General features: G+C 28.3%; 5 protein-coding genes across 8 annotated transcripts; 3 read left to right on the top strand and 2 right to left on the bottom strand.

The window, feature by feature from the left end:
- Positions 1–435: 435 nt before the first annotated feature.
- Positions 436–2,342, top strand: LOC139996167 (uncharacterized protein C19orf47 homolog). Its single transcript, XM_072020332.1, has 3 exons — positions 436–757; positions 841–1,908; positions 2,036–2,342. The coding sequence occupies exons 1-3, from the start codon at positions 739–741 to the stop codon at positions 2,176–2,178; spliced, it is 1,230 nt and encodes a 409-aa protein (XP_071876433.1). The 5' UTR covers positions 436–738; the 3' UTR covers positions 2,179–2,342.
- Positions 2,343–2,522: 180 nt separating this feature from the next.
- LOC139996168 (uncharacterized) lies at positions 2,523–5,627 on the bottom strand. Of its 3 annotated transcripts, XM_072020335.1 has the most exons (5): positions 4,866–5,627; positions 4,208–4,772; positions 3,424–4,116; positions 3,162–3,311; positions 2,523–3,035 (listed from the first exon to the last, which is right to left on the bottom strand). In XM_072020335.1, exons 1-2 carry the CDS (start codon positions 5,476–5,478, stop codon positions 4,321–4,323), a joined length of 1,065 nt encoding a protein of 354 aa, XP_071876436.1. In that variant the 5' UTR covers positions 5,479–5,627; the 3' UTR covers positions 2,523–3,035; positions 3,162–3,311; positions 3,424–4,116; positions 4,208–4,320. The 3 variants fall into 3 exon arrangements, with proteins under 3 accessions (XP_071876436.1, XP_071876434.1, XP_071876435.1); XM_072020333.1 differs by having other exon boundaries at positions 4,208–5,627; XM_072020334.1 differs by lacking the exon at positions 3,162–3,311 and having other exon boundaries at positions 4,208–5,627.
- Positions 5,628–5,835: 208 nt separating this feature from the next.
- On the top strand, positions 5,836–9,275 carry LOC139996164 (uncharacterized). The gene is made up of 11 exons (XM_072020328.1): positions 5,836–6,172; positions 6,324–6,487; positions 6,571–6,965; positions 7,033–7,189; positions 7,321–7,557; positions 7,640–7,766; positions 7,852–8,236; positions 8,308–8,420; positions 8,494–8,661; positions 8,749–8,880; positions 8,956–9,275. The coding sequence occupies exons 1-11, from the start codon at positions 6,069–6,071 to the stop codon at positions 9,221–9,223; spliced, it is 2,250 nt and encodes a 749-aa protein (XP_071876429.1). The 5' UTR covers positions 5,836–6,068; the 3' UTR covers positions 9,224–9,275.
- Positions 9,276–9,505: 230 nt separating this feature from the next.
- Syx8 (syntaxin 8) lies at positions 9,506–10,923 on the bottom strand. The gene is made up of 5 exons (XM_072020336.1): positions 10,617–10,923; positions 10,343–10,537; positions 10,007–10,260; positions 9,856–9,948; positions 9,506–9,771 (listed from the first exon to the last, which is right to left on the bottom strand). Exons 1-5 carry the CDS (start codon positions 10,649–10,651, stop codon positions 9,608–9,610), a joined length of 741 nt encoding a protein of 246 aa, XP_071876437.1. The 5' UTR covers positions 10,652–10,923; the 3' UTR covers positions 9,506–9,607.
- A 139-nt stretch (positions 10,924–11,062) lies between these two features.
- On the top strand, positions 11,063–15,086 carry Tmep (Transmembrane endosomal protein). Of its 2 annotated transcripts, none has more exons than XM_072020330.1 (6): positions 11,063–11,497; positions 11,743–11,912; positions 11,997–12,591; positions 12,659–12,894; positions 12,983–13,067; positions 14,468–15,086. In XM_072020330.1, the coding sequence occupies exons 2-6, from the start codon at positions 11,751–11,753 to the stop codon at positions 14,641–14,643; spliced, it is 1,254 nt and encodes a 417-aa protein (XP_071876431.1). In that variant the 5' UTR covers positions 11,063–11,497; positions 11,743–11,750; the 3' UTR covers positions 14,644–15,086. The 2 variants fall into 2 exon arrangements, with proteins under 2 accessions (XP_071876431.1, XP_071876432.1); XM_072020331.1 differs by lacking the exon at positions 14,468–15,086 and adding an exon at positions 13,595–14,276 and having other exon boundaries at positions 11,074–11,497.
- The last annotated feature ends 216 nt before the right edge of the window (positions 15,087–15,302 follow it).

Here is a 15,302-nt window from a genome sequence, read left to right as displayed (position 1 = left end):
ATGCAGGCATAAACATTTTATACCTAGAACGGCAACAATTGCATCAGTCAAACTTACAGTATTCAATTACTTACTTACTTCAAATATATTATACTTTCCAATTTAGAACATACATAAGTATTGTTCTTTTCAGTAATAAAATATAATAAACTTTTATTCAGGTAATTTACATTTTTGTAATATATTATACGAAATTAATGAATATTACCATTTTATTAGAAACTTATAACTTCTTTTACATAGAGCTATATGTATTGTACATTTATTTTGTAATAGTGTAGAAATTTAAAGATAATTTCAATTCATTTATAAATAAAAATTGTCACTTATGACTAATACTTATATTTGCCGGTGGTGTCGCCACATGTGACTTTCTATAAAATTTTATCTAACCATGTCACTCATATATATATATATACATATGTGCAGGGGAATAGCATGAATAGACCTGAAGCTTCATGCAAGGAATGCCGATGTTTATTATCAGTTTTTAACAATATTCTGTGATATATTTTTTAACAAATTATAATTGAACATTTCTTCTTATCTATATATTCGAAACAGTATATTTTCGTTCACAAAAATATTTATTTTAAGTGAATTTGTGTATAATATAACAAATTTTGTGAAATATGTGAAATAATATTGTTAATTTGTCTGTGAATGATATATTTTTGACGTAGGAAATTATTTATAAAACATTATCGTGTCAAATAATAAAAATAACCTAATCTTAAAATGGCATCATCATTATCAGGTATGTAGAATTTTTTGTAATTTACCTAATTTTTCAACTTTTGTGTAAAAATTATCATTTGTTACTATTTTTTTCTTTTATAGCATATTGGGTAAAATTTTTTAAAGGAGCTGGATTTCCTCAAGATGTAGCTACAAAACATGCTGTTGTATTTTCCAATAATCGCATTAAACCAGACATGTTACCTGATTTGGACAAACCTAGTCTCAAAGAAATGGGAATTAATTTAATGGGAGATATGATTGCTATTTTAAGATATGCAAAGAAAGTAGTAGAAGAGACAACATGTGAAAGATTCTTAGTTGATACAGAAGATAATGTTGGAAAGCCCAAACCAATGATTAAAAAAGTAGCAACCAAAGCAGCTAGTTCTACTTCTAAAGTTATTGCTACTAAACTTAAATCTGATGCAGTAATCACAAAAAAGATTGTTAAGATTCCAACAAGTTCGGTCAAGAAAACTGTTGTTGTTAAAAAATCAGCATCTACGTCAGGTGAAATAATTACAGATCTTGCTAATCAAAAAAAGCAGACCATCCTTAAAAGAAAATTAAAAGAGGACAATGAATTTGATAGTAATAATGAAGATGAGTGGCAAGAAACACCTAAAAAACTAAAATCACTTGATAATAAAGATAATAAAGTAGGGTATACTGTAATACTTCCAAAAGGATCAACATCTAGAAGTCAACAAATTCTTAAAAACTCCGTAGAACAAAAGCGAACTGTATTTGACAGGCTGGGTGATAGTTCTGTAACTAGTACAACAAATCCAACTGAAACATCACAGACATTTAATATTACTGGATTAGGGAAAGATATCCTTAAAAGATCTGTGAGTGTTTTTAATCGATTAGGAGATAAAGATGCCAAAAAGGATAATACCATAACACAAACAGGTATATTGAAAAATGGAACAAATAGCGTAGGAATATTAAAAACCAGAAGTTCCAATGCAAGAACTTCGATTCTTACAACAAATAAAATTGTACCAAAAAATGTAGGCACAATGCGAGCTGATCAAGAAGCAAATAGAAAAGTTATGTCAAATAATGTTACACAGTTAATGAAAACAACGAAAAGAATTTCTTTTAACAACACATTAAGAGACAACAGATTGATAAAGTCCAATGTTACATCTGGAAAGCTAGGTATGCAGCCCAACATCAATAACACTGTTTACACATCTTTATAATTCTTTATAATTATATAATAATATGAATCTTTATAATTTTCACTGTACCAATTTTTTTAACTTTTATGCAATATTTTTGTTAGCTTCAGAAAGATTAACTTCGATACCAGCAAAAGCACGTTTGGGAATGGTTAAAACAAGCAGTACTAAACAAGTAACTTTCGACAGAATTACAACGGTAGCGCACGTGAAGAAACCGGATGTTTTCAGTCGCCTTGGAATTTAAGACTAATCATTTATATTGTTTATTTCTTATTAAACTAGTATTTTTGTGACCATGAATCCTTTGTACAAAGTTATATAGTTCCCTATTGCGTAAATATTAAGACGCAGGAGAATGATTATGTTAACTAAAGAAAAAATCAAATACAAACTCTTCAAAAAGTTTAATCGTTTATATTAATTGCAGTGTCGTACAGTATAACAAATATCATAATACATTATAATTGAAATAGACATAACAAAATTCTATTTTCATATTTTATGATAAAATAATTAACACATTAATTTAAGGATATTATTGTATAAATGTAAGTAAAAGAGGATGAACAATTGAATTTTTTACACGTATAAAAAGTAGATTATTTATTATAGATAAACAATAAAATTTTTATACAAAACATCTTAATTAAAAATTACAAAATACTCAAATCAACAGAGAAATATACAATTTTCATTTACATAAGTCTTAAATTTATGCCTGTATGCTATGAATAAATAAATAATTTATAATAAAAATATATAAAAATAGTATATGTATTAAAACAAGTATATCATAATAATGACAAAATCGATACACTTCTTTTCCTTCAGAAACAAAAAATGATTTTTTACATTTGCTCTAATCATTTTCATCATGCTTTATGTGATTTTCCATTATTAAAGCTTATGTAAGACTGAAAGTAATAAAATTTCTAATACTTTCAAAACCGCATCTAATTCATACTACTACATAATTTATGAAATACAATATATAAGAAATATTAAATTTATTATTAAATTCTTTAATTTCAACTTCAATTACCATACAACTCGATCAGTGGATGGAATGTTCCATGATGGCTGAAAGTCCTCGGGATACAGCTGAAAATTAAATTACAGAGTATACAAAACTGATATTTGGACAATTTTTGCAATAACTTTTACGTAGTGCAATGTATATGTTGTTTCATGTGTATAAAAACAAGCATCGATTTAATCGTACTCAACCTGTTTATTATAAAATCATATATTTTATAGAAAAGAAGGGGGACGATCGTGATTCCACACACTTTCCCAACAAGCACTATTTGTAATTGCTCCAAAATACTATGTTACACCAAACATTAAACAGAATGTGTCAGACATGCCAAACTTCGACTAGACCAAACAAACAAATCACATTTGTTACAAATCTAACAATTTGTATATAATACATTTTTATAAAACTAAATTTCAAATACATGGTTAATAAAGTTACATTAACGCCCACCTTTTCGTATGATCGTTCCTAGCAAACTTCAATGGCAATATGGTATTATCCTGTAAAAAGCAAATAATTACAGTCTCAGAGGAACCAGAAGTGTTACGATTTAACATTATACATAACAAACAGAAGCTTTGTAGTGTTCTAACGGACAGTTTAGATCCAATAGACTCGAACATAATAAACACTTCTTACAAAACAATTTTTATATTTGCTAAATACCGCTTTTAAAAAGTAGCAATTGATGTAGCATGGGGCAAAAATATTTTATATCACTACATGTTATTAGATATAATTTTAAAGCATTACATAAAAAAATCAGTCAATCATAAAATAAACACCATATATGATTATATGTATCATTATCTATATACATATAAGCATACATGAGCCAGAAAATGTAAATAGAAAGAAATATATACATAAACACATATGTATATGTATGCATACAGATATATATGTATACACATCACACATGTATATATATATATATATATATATATATATGTATGTATACATATTGCACATTTATATACAAATATATACGTATACATGTATATTATTTATGTACTTATGTACATATTAATATATATATAGTACAGATATTAATAACGCAACTTTCGTTCCATGTGAAAAGCATTTGTATGATGTTTCAGCAGCAAACTGACAAACATGCTGACACATTTCTCCTTGATACACCTGAAAATATTGATATATCCTCTATTGCATATGTAACAATTTTTTACATTAAATTCAGTAGTCATAGTAATAAACTAAAATAACATATTACTTTCATTAACTTTTTATAATCCACTGATCAGAAAATATATTCAAAATCTTTGGTTGACCTCTCCAGAGATTCATCATTGAGTGGATTTAAAAGATTTACGATCAATTCCCCCTTCAGTTTGATCCCGAGTTCTTACTATTTAAATGACAAATTGCACAAAACTCTAAAGATACTTTGTCTGAATTAACATGAAGACAGATTCCAGTATTATCTAAAGTTTGAGATATTTCATCTGCTTTAAAAAGGTTGGATGCATCATTTAAACTATCCACTGTATTCATCATCTCGTCACATTTTGGAAGATCTTCAAATATATCCATATTGAAAGAAGAAAACTGATCAAAATCGATACCAATGGTATCAGTATCTTTTTTTTCATTTGCATTGGGTAAATCTGCTTGAGCAATTGGTAATAAATTGTTTAGCTCCTTTGTATTATCCATATAATTATCTTCAGATATTAAATTGGTAGTCGATGTTATTAAGTTTGTTTCTTCTTTACTTTGAAGGTTGTTCTTAACATTGACTATTGTACTTTTGGAAACAGTATAATTATGATCCGAATCTAAAAAAGATGAAGAGATTTTATCAATGCTTGAATTCTTACAAGCAAGTTGCCTTAGGGAATTAATATATAATTCATTGTTTGGATCTTTACTTGTACCATGTTCGATCAATGAATCATTATTGACATTTGTAATAAATATATCGGTATTTTGAGTATTCAATATATTCTCCTTCACATTTGTAGAACATGTACATTTGTGTTGAACATCCAATTCATTTGAACACTCAGAAACATGATTCAAACGCAATGAATTCCTCTTCTGTGTACTAATCTTTTGAAGACCATCATTGATAGTCTTCAATAATGCAGTAATACTGGTATTATTGTTTAATACGCTCTTGAAATAAGCAACTTCACCAGTTAACCGTTTAAGGTCAATACCCTGTCTTTTTATAATGTTTACTAAATTTTTGTTTTCTTGCTGATAAAATAATAGCTTATTTTCTATTTTCTCTAGGTACGCTTTTTTCTTGAGCCGATTTTCTCGAGCCATTAAAGCATTTCTGTTAAGACAAGGCCTTTTAGAAGGACCTCGACCTCGCTTTCGTGGTTCTATAACAATCTCGTTTTCAGCAGGTACAGCAGGTTGTTGCGTATTCCTTGGCGATTCTCTCAATCTCATTTTATGTTTTGTTTCATATACATTATTTCCTTCTGTCGAATTTTCCCATTTAACATTACCTCCACGTAGCTTGCCTGACATCGTTACAAATGTCGATTTTGTGGTAATGATTGAAATAGCAAAATTTATTGCAGAAATAGTTTCAATGTACCAAATAATATTGTAATGTCAATCTCTCTGTATAATGTCTCACTATCTACGCGTCAGAAAATACGCAATTTTTTCTACCTAATTGAAGTTATCCTAATGTAAATGTACCTAGATAGTAAGTGATCTCGAATCACAAAATAGGAACTTCACTCTAAATTTTAATGACATTTATAGTGGCGCCATCGCAAATGTATCGTAACAAGTACACTTTATGATTACATAACAAAAAATTCATTTTAGAATGTGATCTAGTTTATTTATTTATTTTATTGTTTAAGAGCAGAATTTTTCACATAACTGTATCTATTCTAAAAACTATTTCAACAAAGTTATAAACTATTGCGAAACTATTAAAAATGCAGTTAAATATCTACAGAATTTAATCGTATAATATGTAGTTCATGACTAAATTTTGGCTAGTTAAGTGAAGGAAGTAGGAATTAAATAATACAAAGTGTTGTTTGTAACCAAAAATACTGATTTTTAATTGAAGATGTAATTTAAAAAGTTGTAAAAACAAAATGCTTTTAAGAAATATCAAAATGGCTTCATTTTGTGGCAAAAGAATTATTCTGTCACAAAATAGTTTTTTAAAAATTCCAAGACGTAATGGTTATTTGATTCTGTATGTATACTATAATTATTTTATTCGTAATAAAAATTACATAATTTTATTCTCAACTTAATACTTAATAAGTTGTGTATGTAAATATTCTGTATAATTTTCTTTGCACAACATAATAATGGTTTTAGTGGTTAATCATATTTCTATTTAGTGTCCCAGAAATCGGAGAAGATTTACCAGGAAAATATCCTTTACTAAAAGAAGATAAAAATCCGGAATTTACAAATATTACAATAGAAAAATGTGTTGCTGTTATTGGAAGGCAATCGTTAGAATTTGAAGAAACAGTTAAAACCGTAGGGAAACAAATAGAAAGTAATTCTTTTATTTTACTTATGTTATAATCTTTTAATTTAAGTTTATTGAAAACACTTATATTTTGTAAAATTGATTTACAGATGTTAACAATATTTCTCCAGAAAATTTATTTAAAAACGTATTAAACCCTATAGAGGAGCTGGATGCCTCTTTGAATATTACATGGGGCATTGCAAAAACATTATATTTAGGAAATCAAAGTTTAATGCCTACACAATATTATATAAGTGTTAGCGAACGTGCTAAACGAGCTTCAGCTTTTAAATACATTAATATACCAATATTTCAAGCATGTAAAAATGTCTTGAATAATAATGAAAGTGAATTAAATATTGAACAGAAAAGAATTTTAGCAAGATATATATTGGAAGGGAGATTAAATGGATTAGAATTGTCTGAGAACAAAAAAGAACAATTTGTAGCATTGAAAGTATGGTTGTCTGAAAAAATTAAAAAATATTCACAAAAAGTGCAGGTTTGTAAATAACAAAATGTTTGAATATAAGTTGAAGAAATATTAATACTACTTTATCTTTTCATAGACAGCCATAAATAATCTTACTTTTACTATAAGAGATCCTAATATTGTAAGAGATTTTCCTGAAGAGTTACTAAAATCTATGGCAGTAAATCCTACACAGTTTCTCGCAGGACCATGGATAGTAATTTTAACTCCTGATATCGTGGAACCATTTATGGGTATAAATCTATCTATAAAATTGAAAGTTTATTGATCATAATAAAATTTATTTTTAATGTTGTAAATATAATGAAATTAAAGATTAATTTTTTCTAATGTGTTTTTTCTGTATTTTTTCTATATTGTTTAGAACATTGCCATGATCGTGCTTTAAGATGGAGAGTTTGGGATGCAAATGTTATCAAAGCATCTTTATTACATGATAGATTGGTACAAACAAGTACAACATTAGAAGAAATTAGACAGAAAAGAAATCAAGAGGCTCGTTTATTGGGATACAAGTCATTTGCTGATTTAAGTATGGAAACTAAGATGGCAGGCAGTGTACAAAATATTCACTATGTATTGGATAATTTACTAGCCACAGGTAAAATTTGTATAACTACATTTGCATCGAGTATGCAGTATTATATATAACCAGTATTATTGATTTGCTTTGTCTATAAAAGCTCGACCTGCTCAAGAACATGAAATTAAAGAACTTCAAGCATTTGCAAATGAAAAAGGTTTAGATGGTGCACTTCAACATTGGGATATAGCATATTGGGGTAAAAAACAACTACATTCTGTGTACATGTAATTATAAAATAAAATTCAGAAACACTTTGTAATAAAAAAGAATATATATCATAAATATATATCATTGTAATATCATTTACAGGTACAAGGAAGAGGATTTAAATAATTATTTTCCTTTACCGAAAGTGTTATGTGGCTTATTTGAACTTATTGAAACCTTATTTGATGTAAAGATTGTTGAATCCAAGAAGCTAGATCTCTGGCATAAAGATGTTAGATTTTTTGATGTCTTTGATTTAAAACATTCAAGTACTGATCCAGTAGGTAGTTTTTATTTAGATCCATATGCAAGAGGGGATGAGAAAGTTCGAGTGTCACAGAATGCAGGATATACAGTAGAAATACAAAACAGAAGTAAAATATGTGGCATAAAACCATTAGTTGCATTAATATTCAATTTCGCACCACCCATGGATGAGAAACCTTCTTTACTTTCATTCAAAGACCTTCAAACATTATTTCGGCAGGTAAATTTTATGCATGTAAAAATAAAGTTGAAGGTTACTTATTTTTCTTAATATTATTCTTTGTCATTTAGTTTGGACATGCATTACATCATATATTAACAAAGGTGGAATACACACATATTGCAGGACTTTCGTTTGTAGAATGGGATGCACTATTTATTTCTGACTATCTTCTTGAAAATTGGTAGATTTAAAATCTTCATATTCTTTATAATTTACAACTACATATATTGTATAATGTTTTATTTGCTTATTAGGTTATATGAACCATCTTTTGTGCAAAGAATTTCATGTCATCAAGTTACTGAAGAACCATTACCTCTTAATATAGTTGAAAAAGTAAGGGATTCAAAGACGCATTTATCTGGTTACAATTTATGTAAAGAACTGTATTTGTCAGAATTTGATTTAGAATTATATTCTGGGTAAGATTGGATACTATAAATATATATAAATGTTATTTGAATAATAACTATAGTAATATATTTCGTAATTTCCTCTAAAATTTATAGCAAAGAATTTTGGAATAGCATAATGAACCGCTTATGGAAAAAATATTTTGTACTTCCTCCATATAAAAAGGATAGCCATATTTGTTCTTTTGATGCTATCTTTAGTGGACAATGGGCAGCTGCTTATTACAGGTAAGATTTTGTAAATATTAGAATATACATATGTTCTACTGGAGTATTGAAAAAATAAAAATGTTATAATTTCAGTCATGTTTGGTCAAAAATGATTGCTGCTGATTTGTACAGTGCTTTTCAAGATATCTCGTATAAGAATAAAGAATCATTGAAGGAACTCGGTGGAAGATATCGCGAATCATTTTTATCTGTTGGTGGTACTTATTCTGCACGTGAGAATTTCAGAAAGTTTAGTGGAAGAGATCCTAGTCCAAAAGCACTTCTGAAAAACCTTAGATTGGATACAAAATGTAGTATGTCAGAAATTACTAATGATACGATCCAGGGAAACTTGAAATAACTTAAGCAATAAAATGTAATTTGTATAAAAATAGACAATGAAAAAAATTTGTTTTCTATTAAAAAAGTTGACTTCATTGCGATATTAATATAGCCTTAATGGTATAAGATGTCAGGTTTTTATCACAAACACAAATATTTGTTTTAATTTTTATTATATATATATATATATTTTGCTTATAAGTATAATAATTATAATAATTATAAGTATAATATAATTCTTATAATATATACAAATACTGGTCTAAAATTAATAGATAATTAAGAAAATAAAATGTAGTAATTTGTAAGAACGGAATTTTTACATATGCATATATACAGAACATTAATTTACATCAAACGAAATACCTAACAGTTTTCATACAATAATTGAATGCATTAAAAATTATGGAAGTAAAGCAACAATGATGATACAAATAAAAAGTAAAATTATTACTATCCAGTAACCACATGTACGATCTTTGAAATTAATTGTTTGTACGTGCTGCGTTTTGGTAATTAATGATTCATCAGTCCTATCCATATGATTGGATAAATTATCGATTATTTCTACATAAAAATATAAAAATTTTAAAGTAAATTTTATATCTTCAAATTGATAAAGAATATTATATAATATTAAATTTAAGTTACCATTTTGGTGATCTACTTCATTGCTAATGGTTTGGCCAATTTGTTTTTGCCTTGCAATGACTTTACATAACTCTTCCAAACCTTTATTTTGCTCTATAAAAGTATTGGAAGAATATTATACAAATCTGGTAAAAGATATCAAAATTTATACCTTCTAGAATTCTATCTTGTTGAGTCATAAGATCAACAACACATATTTGTGTATCTATAGGTTTATCATCGTCGTCATCAGCTGCCCAAGAGGTTGTGCCTCCATCTGCAAAAGCTGATGTTCCTGATGTAAGTAAATTTGCACGAGAAGATACAAGATTATTTGTACGTGCGTCACACAATTTTTGTAATTGTACATCCCTGCTCTTCAATATTTCAATTTGACGTATCCTTCTTTCTGCTTCTTCAGCAGTTCTGCATATCTTTGTATTTTAAGGAAAAAATTTCTATGCTGGTAGGTCTTACTTCTTAATCACATGAACATGTAAAAGGATACATAGCTTTAGATTTTAAAGCATCATCTACTTTATTTTTAAGTTGTTGGACTTCACGATTATACTGTTTCAGACGAATTCGTATATTTGCAGATATACTTGCATATGCTTGCAAAGTTTTTGAATGTTTATTGCGAGCTGTAAATTGTTCCATAATCTCTCTGTAAAGTTTCTCACAGGCATCATATTCCGTCAACCTATGTTATTTAAACAAATACTTAAGTAACAGTTTTCACCTCAGAAGTAAACAAAAAAACCAAGGTTAATTATTCTTACCAGGGATCGTTGTCTTCGATATAAATGAGTGCCATTTTCGTGAATTTGTATATGTCTAATGTATGAAAAACAAAACTACGTTAAAATATTATTTGAATAGTGACATATCCACATAAATTTCTCGTATGTTATTGTCAGTGTTGTTTGCACATAATAATATATTTTGCAATTGTCGATGGTGCAGCATCAAAAGAAAAGAAACCTTTCTTTACATTAGCAACTGTTTAATACCTGGGTAAACAGGAATGCTTTAGTAAGCAAATTGAGTTTTGAAAAAGTATTACAATTTACATAGTCGAACAATTTATCATCAAGAATGTAACATAACCACGGATTGGCGCATGCGTTTATAACGATAATTAAAGAAAATGATGGAGGGGATTTAGCATGAAGGAGAAGGTAAAAAGAGATCGTTTGTGAGAGTGAAACAAAGAGAACCAAAGGGAAAATTAACGGGTGGAAAAAAGAAGAATATATGGCGTAGTAGCAAGACCAGTTATATTTTTATTATCAACTAGTATATTTCGTGAAGCTGTTTGGACGAATGTGTTTGACGTCAAAGAGGAAACGGAAAGAAATGCGAGAAAATGTTGGGTAAAAGTGAAACTCGGTGATCCAAACTCAAACTGGAGAAAATATATAGTGTGAAGGGAAGAAAATTTGGTGGATTATTCACGTTGCCTGTGGGAAGGTCACGATCATCAGTAACCACTGCGTTGGTAGATGGTTAATTGAAAGTGGGGAACTTCTAAGAAGCTTGATCATACAGGTCAACACGTACACACAATACGAAAGAAAAAGGAGAACACGTACGACAAGATAGTTCGAAAGGATCTTTCGTATACTACATTTGTTTGAAAAAACTTACGAATGGAGCACGGGTGCGTCCACGAGATGAATTTTTGCGCACGAATGGAGTACTGTTGTTATTGTTGTGCATATTGATTTTTAACGCGCGAGCCATAATCTTGACATTTATTCTGTGTTACTAAAAGGCATTTTTTCTTAATTTTTTCATTTGTAATTGTGATTAAAATGAATGTTCTTCGTATTTACAATTATCTTCCTTTTTCTTCAATTATATTAAATTCTTAGTATTGTTGTTTGCAACACTAATTTTTCTCAGATTGAAATATGAGTAGTACGGTGACAACGGAACCATCCACATCTCTTGGCGATATGATGTCTACAACTGCAATTCCTGAGAAAACAGCTCCAATATTCTTACAAACACGAGCAGCTCAAGGTATTGCTGGTGCATTTGTTTGGGTCGCATTATTCATAACTTGTCAACAGGTACTTTGTAACATATTTTTGACATAGCATTATAGTTAATTAAGAAAATATAAACAACTAATTTGATTTAATCGTGGTTTGTAGATCTACCAGCATTTAAGGTGGTATACTAATCCAACAGAACAAAGATGGATAGTGAGAATTCTGTTTATAGTTCCAATTTATGCAACATATTCTTGGGTGTCTCTACTATTTTTCAACAGTGAAAGTTATTATGTTTACTTTTTTACTGTACGGGACTGTTATGAAGCATTTGTTATATATAACTTCTTGTCCCTATGCTACGAGTACCTGGGTGGTGAAGGAAATATTATGTCCGAAATACGTGGCAAACCTATTCGTTCTAATTGTTTATATGGAACATGCTGTTTGGTTGGAAAAACATATACAATTGGATTTCTTAGATTTTGCAAACAAGCTACTTTGCAATTTTGCTTGGTAAAACCAGTAATGGCATTTGTCATTATATTCCTTCAAGCATTTGGTCATTATAGAGATGGAGATTGGTCCCCAGATGGAGGCTATATTTATATAACTATAATTTATAATATCAGTGTATCTCTTGCACTTTATGGACTTTTCCTCTTTTATTTTGCTACAAGAGACCTGTTAACACCATTTGAACCTGTCTTAAAATTTTGTACTGTTAAAAGTGTTATCTTCCTCTCATTTTGGCAAGGTAATATGTCAAATTACTTAAGATATGATCTGTATATGTAAAGAATATTAATTTTATTACTTTTCAGGGGTGTTATTGGCTATTCTTGAGAAAGCAAATGTAATTTCTCCTATAAGTTTAGATCAATCAACTAGTGCGGGCACAGTTTCTGCTGGTTATCAAAACTTTTTGATTTGCATTGAAATGTTATTTGCTGCTATAGCTTTACGTTATGCGTTTCCATATCAAGTGTATTCAGCTGGTTGTGTTACGGATTCAAGAGGAAGAAGTGTAACGATGCAAAGTATCAGTAGCAGTTTAAAAGTATGTTGCAATAATTTCTAAATGATTTAATAGATAAAGCAATAAGATTGACAATATTTTAATATTATACAATTAACTTTATACATAGGAAACCATGAATCCAAAAGATATAATGACTGATGCCATCCACAACTTCCATCCACAGTATCAACAATACACGCAATATAGTTCTGGTATGTATATAATTTATAATTTATTCCTGTTAAAATTTTGTTATAAATATTGTATTTTAAATTTCTTTTATTACTTTATTCAATTGATACATTTTCATGTAGCATGATGTAGCGAATGATGAACTAAAAATCATCCACATTTATAATTTATTTATATTTATCATTTAAGTTTTAAATGCAAAGTAAGAGAAGAATTACAATCATTAAAAAATCTGAAGTAAATAAATAACTATAATTGTAATTATTATGTTCCTTTAACTATGGATTTTAGCTTTTTATATGATAAAGGTTTATTATTTTAATATGTTTCTTTTAATATGCATCTTTTAATATGCATCTTTTAATGTACTCTACTGCCAATTATTAAAAGGGTAATATAATATAAATTCATTTATATTTATCTTTTGCGACAAAAATGTAATGAAATAGTTCTTTATGATAAAAAATACTTTTTATCATAAATTCAATTAACGTGTGCCAATTAGGATTATATTCTTTGAAGGCACTTTCTTTTTACTATTTTTCAGACGTTAATACCAACTTGCCGTATGAAAAACTATGAGAATGTGAAGCATCGTTTTTTAATTTCAAGAAATTGGACATGAGGCATTCATACATTTTTAATAGAGTTTGAAAAGTTCTTAATACTGTAGTTCATTAAAATTAACTTGATATTTTAAGTTCAAATCAAGTTCGAGGGTGGGCATAGTGTTCTCTGCTCAAATTATTATTTAAGGTTTATAACAAAATCAATATACATACACATATACATATATAAGCATATGATTCATTAACTTTGCAATTAATAAAATCTACTGTACATTAGAAACTAAGCACTTAACGCAAGAGCACTTAGAGTACAGTGTAATTTCACAAAAACGTTTTACTTTTTAATAAATGCAAAAGACAAATAATAATTGACTACTATTCTATGGCAGTATTGTAATTATGTATCTTTTTATGGATAGGTTAATAATTATTAAATATTGTTTCGTAATGCTTGTATATTTAAAAAGATGGCATGATTTATATTTAATTTAGCATGCTGATATAGCTATATATTTTTATATATTTTTTTCTTAAATATGTATGTTTGATAATTTTCTTAAACAACAAATTCAAATCTTTATTGTTATAACACGCATGAATTATTTAATAGACGTATAATATGTGTAGTGAGATCAATAAAATAAAGAAAGATGCTGTAAATTGTGCTATGTGTAAAAAGATTTCATTAAATTACATGTAAAACTGTACATAGCCTACAATCGATATAGCCAACAATGCTTTGAATTAAAAACAAAAATATGGGCATGATTTCTCGCTGTTCGCTGGCTGATCGATGTATTCATTAGTAACGGCTTTGTCAACGATAATACGTGATATAATGTAACAATCAGGAGCTCCTAAAGGACAACGTGGTATGCGGATATCCAGCTTCGATCCAGATGATCCACAGAATATGCCAATACCACCGCCTCAAAGACGGCATACTTCTCATCAACGTGTTGCTACAATCTCTCAAAATTATAATGAGAAAACAATGCTGTTGAGCAGTGATGATGAGTTCCAGTAGATATAAACAATAGATTGTGTACAAAATAAAACAAAAGAGAAAGAGACAAAAAGGAACATTAATGTTGGACTTCCGTGAATCTAATTTCAAAAAAACGCTATGTATACCGTTAATTGATTATACGTCATTAGGTAGGAACTTAACTCGCTCACAGAACAAACAACAAATAAACAAACAAATTCGGTGATGCAAAATTGTGCATCACAATATAATAGTTCCATGTTACATTCATGTTAATACATGTATTATGTTACATCATGTAAACATAGCATAGAAGATATTTATTTTAATATGCTGAACATGTTTAAAGCAGTGTTACCTATAGAGGTGGCTCTATTATCATAACATAATCATCTTTATTTTAAAACATAACTTACGTTTTTCAGAGAAAAGCATTGTACAGTACTTAATATTGAAATACTCACAAATATGTTGCTGCATTATTTACTGTAGTCAAACAATATTTTTACACTTTGAACAAAAACACTATGTATATGTTTATACATCAGTATTTCTAATTCATATGAGATTAATGTAATTTTGCCAGTGAAAAATACTTATTTTATAAAATACATTAAGAAAAATACTTCTAATTATTATTGCACGCGTCCGGGATATATATATATATATATTTATATATTATAAATATTCATATATTT

This window comes from Bombus fervidus, chromosome 17 (genome assembly GCF_041682495.2).
Source record: "Bombus fervidus isolate BK054 chromosome 17, iyBomFerv1, whole genome shotgun sequence".
In the NCBI taxonomy this organism is placed as follows: Eukaryota; Metazoa; Arthropoda; class Insecta; order Hymenoptera; family Apidae; genus Bombus; species Bombus fervidus.
The sequence above is the reverse complement of the archived record's forward strand: the minus strand, read 5'-3'. Positions and strand labels throughout refer to the sequence as shown.